Source organism: Arachis ipaensis, chromosome B4 (genome assembly GCF_059453495.1).
Source record: "Arachis ipaensis isolate K30076 ecotype BB chromosome B4, ASM5945349v1, whole genome shotgun sequence".
Lineage (NCBI taxonomy): Eukaryota > Viridiplantae > Streptophyta > Magnoliopsida > Fabales > Fabaceae > Arachis > Arachis ipaensis.
Window position 1 is genome coordinate 15,717,658 of NC_142439.1, and position 9,830 is coordinate 15,727,487.

The window sequence follows — 9,830 nt, forward strand, 5'->3', positions numbered from 1 at the left end:
TGTGCTCGGCAAACCTGTGGACGAAGAACCGCTCTACCTGTACCTGGCTGTAACGGAGGAAGCACTGGCGGCGGTCTTGGTGCGGGAAGAAGCGAAAGCCCAACAACCAATTTACTTTGTGAGTAAAGCGCTGTAAGGAGCAGAACTCAGGTACAGCAAGTTGGAGAAACTGGCACTAGCGCTCCTAACCTCTTCCCGCAAGCTACAGCAATACTTCCAAGGTCACCAAGTGGTCGTAAGAACGGATCAGGGAATTCGCCAAGTGCTCCAAAAACCCGACCTAGCGGGAAGAATGATGACCTGGGTCATTGAGCTGTCCCAATATGACCTAAGGTACGTGCCTCGACATGCAATCAAGGCACAAGCAATGGCAGACTTCCTGGTAGAAGTAACCAGAGACCCAACCGAGGACACGGGCACACGGTGGAAGCTCCATGTAGACGGAGCCTCCAACCAGATGTCCGGGGGCACCGGGATCATCTTAGAAAGCCCAACCGGGGTCATTTACGAACAATCGGTCAAGTTCGAGTTTCCAGTGTCGAACAATCAAGCAGAATACGAAGCCCTCCTAGGTGGTTTGATTTTAGCCCGGGAAGTCGGGGCTACGAGGCTAAAAGTATGCAGCGACTCACAGATCATCACGTCGCAAGTGAATGGAAGCTACCAAGCTAGAGATTCGCTACTACAGAAGTACTTAGAGAGGGTTAAAGAACTGAGCAAACAGTTTGAGGAGGTCACGGTTCAACACGTTCCAAGGGAGAGAAACACACGGGCAGACCTCCTATCCAAGCTAGCGAGCACAAAATCTGGAACCGGCAAACGCTTCCTCATTCAAGGCATCACGAGAGAACCAGCGGTTGCCCTCCACCTGACCGAGATAAGCCCCTCCTGGATGGACTCCATCACCGATTTCTTGCAAAACGGCAAACTCCCTGGAGGCGAGAAGGAAGCCAAAGTGTTAAGAAGGGAGGCTGCCAAATACACGGTCATACAGGGCCAACTATTCAAAAAGAGACTTAGTCAACCTCTGCTAAAGTGCCTACACCCCGACCAGATGGACTACGTGCTCAGAGAAGTCCACGAGGGGTGCTGTGGTCACCACATCGGGGGCAAAGCCCTAGCAAGGAAGCTCATCTGAGCTGGATACTACTGGCCGTCAATGATGGAAGACTCCAAGGAGTTCGTGAAAAAATGCATTAAGTGCCAAGAGAACGCTGACTTCCAAAGAGCACCGGCCACCGAACTAAAGCCCAGTTTGGCTAAATAACTTAAATAAGTTCTTTTGGAAAAAGAACTTAAAGCATAAGGACTTTTATTAATAGCAACTTATAAATAAGTTATTTTGTGTTTGGATTTTTAGTTATAAAAGTACTTAATTTGAAGTTGTAGCGTTTGGATAAATAACTCAAAAATTACTTTTTTTTATAGAAGAGAATGAATATTAAAATAACGATGATAACAAATACTTTCTAATATTAAATATTAATTTTACATAACCTAATCACTAATATTATGTATGATATGGTAGGTGAAAATAAAAAATAAATATAAAATGTGTATCAATGTATATTTTGTTGTTATTTTTTATTTTACTCCTATTAGAACACCCTTCTCCTTAATTGAGGTCAAGAATTTGCTATAATTAACTATGAAAATAATAGCAAGCTATAAAATCACATGTGAAAAAAATAAAATTAAAACTGAAATTTCATACCATAGTTAAATACAAATTTAATAATAAAAAATAGAGTGATAAAATGATAACAAAAATACTTAGAATGAATATATGCAGTAGGTTGTTCAGATGCAATATTGTTTGAAAATGAAAATGGTGGTGGAGGATCAATACTTCCATCAGATGAATCATTACGTGAAAATGATGAGGTTTGTAATATTGTGTGAGAATGATGGTGGAATGCTGATGGAATGCCAGTGCTTCTAGCAGACCTTGCGTGAAAATGGTGGTGAAGGGTCAGTATTTTTCACAGAGTCAAGAAGGAAAGTAGATTTTTTTTTGTTTTGAAATTAATTTTTTTTTAAGGAAGTGGTAGAATCCAGAAGCAGAGAAGTCATATATTTCTACTTCTTCAAAAAGCTATAAATTAACTTTTCGGGAAGTTAAAAGCTTTTTTTAAAATGGTGCCAAACACGCATATTATGACTTTTCATAATCCAAAAGTCAAAAAAAGTAGCTTATGCTACTTCCCAAACGGGCTCTAAGCCTGATGACATCTTCCCGACCCTTCGCACAGTGGGGAGTCGACCTCTTGGGACCTTTCTCGGTTGGCCCAGGGCAAGTCAAATATCTCATAGTCGCCGTCGACTATTACACCAAATGGATAGAGGCCGAGCCACTGGCCACTATCTCCTCATCCAATTGTAGAAAATTCATGTGGAGGCAGGTGATAACTCGGTTCGGCATCCCGGAAGTTGTCATCTCAGACAACGGGACGCAATTCACCGATAAGAAGTTTGTAGAGTTCCTCGCCGGCTTGGGCATCAAACAGAAATTCTCCTCAGTAGAGCATCCCCAGACAAACGGACAAGTCGAGTCCGCAAATAAGGTCATCTTGCTGGGCCTCAAGAAACGGCTAGACAACAAGAAAGGAGCATGGGCTGATGAGCTCGCCTCTGTCCTCTGGTCCTACTATACAACCGAGCAGTCCGCCATGGGAGAAACCCCCCTTCCGCCTGACATACGGGGTAGACGCAATGATACCTGTAGAGATCGACGAGCCAAGTCCACGGTTACTTCTCAAGGGGGTGGAAGAAGCTGTAGAAAAAGACCTAGTAGATGAGACCAGGGAGAAGGCCCACCTGTCAGAGGTAGTACTAAAGCAAAGAATGGCCATGCGCTACAACACCAAAGTGCTCAAGAGGGAATTTGAAGAGAACGACCTCGTCCTACGGCGCAATGACATCGGCCTACCGACCCAGGAAGAAGGCAAACTGGCGGCGAACTGGGAAGGCCCCTACAGGGTCAAAAAAGTGATTGGCAAGGGCGCCTACAAATTGGAGAAGCTCGATGGAAGGGAGGTCCCAAGAACTTGGAATATGGGCAACCTGAGAAAGTTTTACTCCTAGATCAAGCATGCCGACCAGGCGATCTAACGAGCTTAATCGCTTACCTTTGTATCTACCATGGTAACAGACTTGCTTAATTAACGATTAATTTTTACTTGTCATTTCTACCAATTTCATTTCTATTATTCTTTTTCCTACTTAAACATCACACGACAACAAGTTCCACGACGCATTAAACGGAATCACAATACGGCACCCCGGGACTGATCACCCCCGGGGCCACCTAAACCAAAGCCATTACAAACGGCTACAACGATAACAAAAGGCCACGACCTGGCTCCGACAAACTACCAACACAACGGTAAACAAACATGAGCGCAAAGCTCACACCAACAAAACGGTAACACGACGAAGTAAAAACACTACCAGAGGCAAAGACGACGGTAACAATAAGCCGACCAAGCGACTTTTAAAATATAACAATATAAACAAGTTCTACAACAAAAACCATAAATCCATACAAAAACACGAGGCACAAGAGCTCATTTCTTCGGCATGTCAATAATCTTACCATCCTTGATCGTCTTGAAAACTCCAATCGCTGATGTATCAAAGTCGGGAGCCACGATCTTCACCTAGGCCTTAAGAGCCTCCTCAGTCATGAAGATCGCGTTCTTTCCCTGCTCTCTAGTCGCCTTGTGTTTCTTCTTAAGCTCTTCAACCTCGACTTGAACAGCCTTAGCCAACGAGACGGCCTCGTCACGTTCTTTCTCCAAGGCCACCACCCGACCTTGTGCAGCATTCAGTTGGCTCTCTAGAGTCATCTCCCGCTCGGTTAAATGGGACACGGTCTCATCGGAGGCTTTCATCTTCTCCTCGGCATACATAACTTTCTCCTCAGCTGCCTTGAGTTTTTCCCCCGCCTCGGACAGCTGCTCTTGAAGCAATTCAACTTGAACTTTGAATTCATTGTTGGCCGTGGCAGCAGATTCAAGCTTTCTTCGTAGCGACTATATCCCCGATAACTCGAACTCAGCCTTCCGAGCTATTACAGCCCCACGGAGCAGCGTGCGATACATCCACCTCGCCTGCCCCGCCAATTCGGTACCAAGGAAGTGATCCTCTGTGCCGGGGATCAGTTGGGAGTCGATGAAAGCCCCAGCATCAAAGTTTCTCTCCATCACAGTAAGAGTTTCCTCAGGGCTAGAAGACGCCCTCTGCCTCTTGGGAGTGGGGATAAGTTTCAATTCGGGATCCTCTTGTCGGGAGGAGGACGAATGCCCGACGCCGGCCGTCTCCTCGAGAATAGGGGAAGCATGCGTCCCGGCAAAGTTTTTGTCAGACATCTCGGTGTCACGAGGAGAAGGCACTGATTGATCCTTTTTCTCCTCAGGAGGGTTCTCCGGTTTCTTGTCGACCTTCTCGTCGGCCTTCTCCTCATCACTCTCCTCCAGGAAGGTCTTATACAAACCCTCAAGCCCCGTAACCGAAGCCAACATCTCCACTGCAACGGACAAACAAACGTGTTAGTCGTGAAGCCGGCAAAACCAAATAAAAGCGATAACAATGCAAAAAACACAAAGCAAAGCAGCTCACAAATATAATTCCTGGCGACCTCCCGCTCACCCATGAGGAGGTGGGAGTTCACATGGTTCTTCCCGAAAATAGCCCACAACACGTCGGCAATTATCTTGTCTGTGGCAGACATTCCCTTATAAGTCACCTTAATGAAGGTATTAGACCCAGCCCCAAAACTCCAGTACGTCAGGATAAGCCGTTCCATCTCTAACGACAACCAAAAGGGGTGACGACCTTTGACTGGACGCACCTTAAAATACTTATCTTTGAATCCATGATATGAGTCCTCGAACAAGCCAAAGATCTTCCGACCATGGGCAGACTGGAAGGACATGAACCCCTTCCTCGCTTTCCCCTCCTTGGAAGGATTTGTAAGGTTAAAGAAAAAGAGAAAAACATCAACAGACACCGGCAGCTCCAAATATTCGCATACTATCTCGAAACAACGGATGGAAGCCCAGCTGTTCGGGTGCAGCTGTGACAATACAACAGATATCTGGTTGAGGAGCGCCATTTCAAAAGAGGAAAACGGGATGCGAACTCCCACCTGGGTGAACATGGCCTTATAAAACTAGATCCAGTCAGCAACCCGGGGGAAGTGGAAATTAATTTCGTATAACCGCTCGCTGGGGGCAGGGTCGAAGACGTCATAATTAGCCTCCTCGTCCGTCCCTCCGCACAGGTACTCGCCTTGTCGAAACTCCGTTAGCTCCTCCTCGGCCATCTGGTTTGGAGAGTCCTTTAAGTCGGAAATAACCCAAGCATATGGGTCATAGCCTGCGGCGGAGGTGGAAGCTCGTGAGACGACGCGAGGCATACCTACAGTGGGATTACCACTCGGTTAGTCTAACAGGCCGGGAGCTCGGAAAAACCCAGAAACTATACTCAACCCACCCAAAACCAAAAACAAGTATGGCTAAGGCACAATCTAAGTCAAGAAAGTGGGCATCCTGGAATGGTAACCCCCTAACGCACCTATTTAACACTAAAACTATCTAACATATGAATCAAACAAGCAGCAAGGACAAGAAGCAAGCACAAACAGCAAACATACAGAAAAGCCAACAGTAAAGACAAGAGAACCTTGAAGCAGAAAAGAGAAGGGATCAATGTTTACCTGAATTGGTTGTGAAAACTTGGAGAAGAAAGAGATGCACAAGGATGCTAGAATGAGGCTTTGGGATATTTGGGAGTGAAGAAGCAGAAAACAGGAGAAGCAAGAGTGGGAAAGGAAAACAAATGCAAAACTGTTTAAAACTGCCACTCAGGAAGCGCGAAAGGCCTAGGGGCAAAATGGTCTTTACGCACAGGGTTTTCCAACCCATTATGAGTATTTGATGCTCCGCGCGAGGAACGAGGCGACAAACGGTCACCTCAACAACAAGCAGACACGTGCGCAAGAGGCACGTCCCCTCCACGGGCGGCCGACCTGGCGACAACACACGGAATAAGAGATAACGCGCCACCAACCACCTTCACAATCATTGCTGATGCGTTGGGGCACTGTTATGGCCTGGCCCAAACTAGTAGCGGGCCAGCCCGACCCGAGCACCACCCGACTCGGACGGTCGGGAGCGAGACGCTCAGTCGCCGACCCGGACACGCGCCCCTGACAGCTACGCTACAGCTGTGAGAAGGAAGCATCAAGGAAGGTGGGCCTGTCTTTGATGGGCCCACCTCTGACATGGTATATATGGGGAAGGTCCTGCCCTTCCCCCAAGGTACGTTACATGCCATTTACCCCTTTTTCGCCTGCGCACATCACTGACTAGAGCGTCGGAGTGTCTTTGCAGGTGACACCCCCCCTTTTTTCCATATGAAGAGCTCGGGACGTCAGCTACACTCCCTTCAACCCAGCAACACGGAACCAGGCGATCCCCCTCTCATCAATCGAAGTACCAACCCGAACCGTCCGGTACCCGACCTACCGAACACAACCGTTCCATGAAGATATCGAAAGATTTGTTTGATTTTATTCCAATGTCTTCTGGTTGGAGAGGAACTATACCTTACTAGTAAATTTACAGCAAATGATATGTCAGGTCGTGTATTATTAGCAAGATACATTAGCACTCCAATGGCACTAAGATATGGTACTTTAGGACCAAGAATATCTTCATTTTCTTCTTTATGACGGAATTGATCATTTTCCACATCCAAAGATCTTATGATCATTGGGGTGGGATACTTAATGGATGTGACTTATTCATATAAAATCACTTCAAAAAAATTTTCTGTGTATGTTGTTTGATGAATAAAGATCCCATTTTTTGTATGCTCGATCTGCAGACCGAGACAAAATTTAGTCTTTTCAAGATCTGTTTTATTTCAAACTCTTCTTTTAAAGTTTTTATAATTGTTTGATTCTCTTCAGGACTTCTAATGATATTTAAATTATCAACATACACAGCAATTATAATAAATCCAGATGCAGATTTCTTTATGAAAACACATGAGCAGATATCATCATTCTTAAATCCGTTTTTGGTCAGATACTCAGTCAGATGATTATACCACATTCGTCCAGATTATTTTAGACCATATAAAGATCTTTGTAATTTGACTGAGTATAACCCTTGCAAATATTCATTATATGGTTTAGATATCTTTAATCTTTTAAGGACTTTCATATAGATATCACGATCTAATGAGCCGTATAAGTAGGCTGTTACCACATCTATTAAATGCATATGTAATTTATGATATGCGAATAAACTAACTAAATAACTCAATGTTATTGCATTCACTACAGGAGAATATGTTTCTTCATAATCTATACCGGGCCTTTGTGAAAAACCTTGTGACACAATGCAAGTCGAGTTTTGTAGCATACAACTTCATTTTTCTCATTTCATTTTCTCACAAATACCCATCTTTATCCAACAGATTTTACATCTTCTGGTGTACAGAGTACTGGTCTAAAGACTTCACGTTTTGCAAGTGAGTCTAACTCAGCCTTCATAGTTTTTTTTTCATTTTGGCTAATTATTTCTTTGTCGACATTCTTCGACTGATCTTGGCTCAAGATCCTTACTTTCATGCATGATATTTAATGCCACATTATATGCAAATATTTCATTGACAATTATCTTATTTCGGTCCCATTTCTCTCCTGAACGTCTTCTGGCGTTAAAATTATATCAGAATTTTGGACAACTACAGGTATCTTTACTATGTCTTTTTTCAACAGGAATAGTATTTACCTATTTTATTTTTTGAGGATTTTTATCTTTGGAATCGACAGGCCTGCCACGCTTCTGGCGTAAATTTGTTTCAATGGCTATTTGTCCGATTGGGACATCAATTCGAATTGGGACATTTTTCGCTGGTATATAAGATTTGGTTATCCTCTTTGTATCAAAAAATGCATCAGGCAATTCATTTGCTATTCTTTGCAAATGTATAATCTTTTGAACTTCTAGTTCACATTGCTTTGATCGAGGATCTAAATGCATCAAGAATGAGGCATTCCAATTAAGTTCCTTTTCAGGAAGTTTATTCTCTCCCCCTAATGTTGGAAATTTTGATTCATCAAAATGACAATCTGCAAACCAAGTTTTAAATATATTTTCAGTTTGTATCTCAAAATACCTCATTATAGAGGAAGAATCATATCCAACATGTATCCCCAATTTTCTTTGGGTTCCTATTTTGGTGCGAGAAGGTGGTGCAATGAGAACATATATCGCACACCCGAATATTCTTAAATGGAAAACATTTGGCTGCTGGCCAAAAGCTAATTGCATAGGAGAGAACTGGTGGTAACTTGTTGGCCTCAAACGAATAAGTGCTGCGTCATATAAAATAGCATGCCCCAAGCCAAAGTTGGGAGATTCGTTCTCATAAGTAAGGGTCTACTAATTAATTGGAGGTATTTAATAAGTGTTTATCCTAACCTATTTTGTGTGTGAACATGAGCTATTGGATATTCAATGCTTGTTCCATTAGCCATACAATGAGCATCAAAAGCTTGGGAAGTAAATTCACCAGCATTATCAGGATGAATTGCTTTGATTGATTTTATGAAAACTATGCTTTTAATTGAATAATTTGAGCAAGTAATCTCGCAAACAGCAGGTTGCGAGAAGACAATAAGTACATATATGACCATATCGAAGATGCATTTATTAGGACTATAAAATATCTAAAAGATCTACATAGTGAATGAATAGGTCCACATATATCACCTTGAATCCTTTCTAGAAATTCAGGGGACTCAAATCCAATATTTACTGGTGATGGCATTAAAATTAGCTTTCCCTAAGAACATGCAGCATAACAAAATTCACTAGATTTAAGAATCTTCTGATTTTTTAGTGAATGTCCATAGGAGTTTTCAATAATTCTCAGCATCATGGTTGTTTCCGGATGACCCAATCGATCATGCCAAGTTATGAATTCATTTGGACTAGTAAACTTCTGGTTTATAATGGCATATGATTCAATTGCACTAATTTTGGTATAATATAACCTAGATGAAAGTGAGGGTAACTTTTCTAATATAACCTTTTTATTTAAATCATGAGTTGTGATACATAAGTACTCGTGATTTCCCTCATTCATTGTTTCAATATGATATCCATTTCGACAAATATCTTTGAAACTCAATAAGTTTCTTAGAGACTTAGTAGATAATAGTACATTATTTATTATGAATTTTGTTCCTCCGAGAAACAAAATTATAGCTTTTTCGGAGTCTTCTATCATATTGCCTGAGCCAATAATAGTATTAACATATTCTTCTTTTGGCACAAGATGGGTAAAATATATATCACTTTTTAGAATGGTGTGCAAACTTGCACTATCCGCAAGGCATACATCTTCATTATATATCCTTGCCTTTTTCTTCAAAGACAAATATTAATAAAATGAGTAGAAATATTTGCACAGTAAAATTATTTTCTTGATTGAAAATATTTTTCTAAAAAGTATAGTATATACTAAAAATTTTATTGTTATTATCTTGACACTTTCAGTAATTTTGAAATTCATGAATATTTTATCAAACATTATTTATATATATTATACTTGAAATTCAGATGCATAGAAAATAAAACTTAACAAGAAGTTTCTTATATTATTTATTTACATGAATACTTAACAATCCTACATATTAAACTATTCCGTCATTGATGAAATGACCAATATTTTCTTCAGGATCCTCAAAGAAATCAGATACATCATAATGAGTGGTGTAATTTTTAATATCATTTGAAACAAAATTTGTT

General features: G+C 41.8%; 1 protein-coding gene across 1 annotated transcript; it reads left to right on the forward strand.

Annotated features, from left to right (window-relative positions):
- The first annotated feature begins 295 nt into the window (after positions 1 to 295).
- LOC107636127 (uncharacterized) lies at positions 296 to 2,798 on the forward strand. The gene is made up of 3 exons (XM_088484420.1): positions 296 to 1,094; positions 1,796 to 1,884; positions 2,253 to 2,798. Exons 1-3 carry the CDS (start codon positions 296 to 298, stop codon positions 2,796 to 2,798), a joined length of 1,434 nt encoding a protein of 477 aa, XP_088340546.1.
- Positions 2,799 to 9,830: the final 7,032 nt, after the last annotated feature.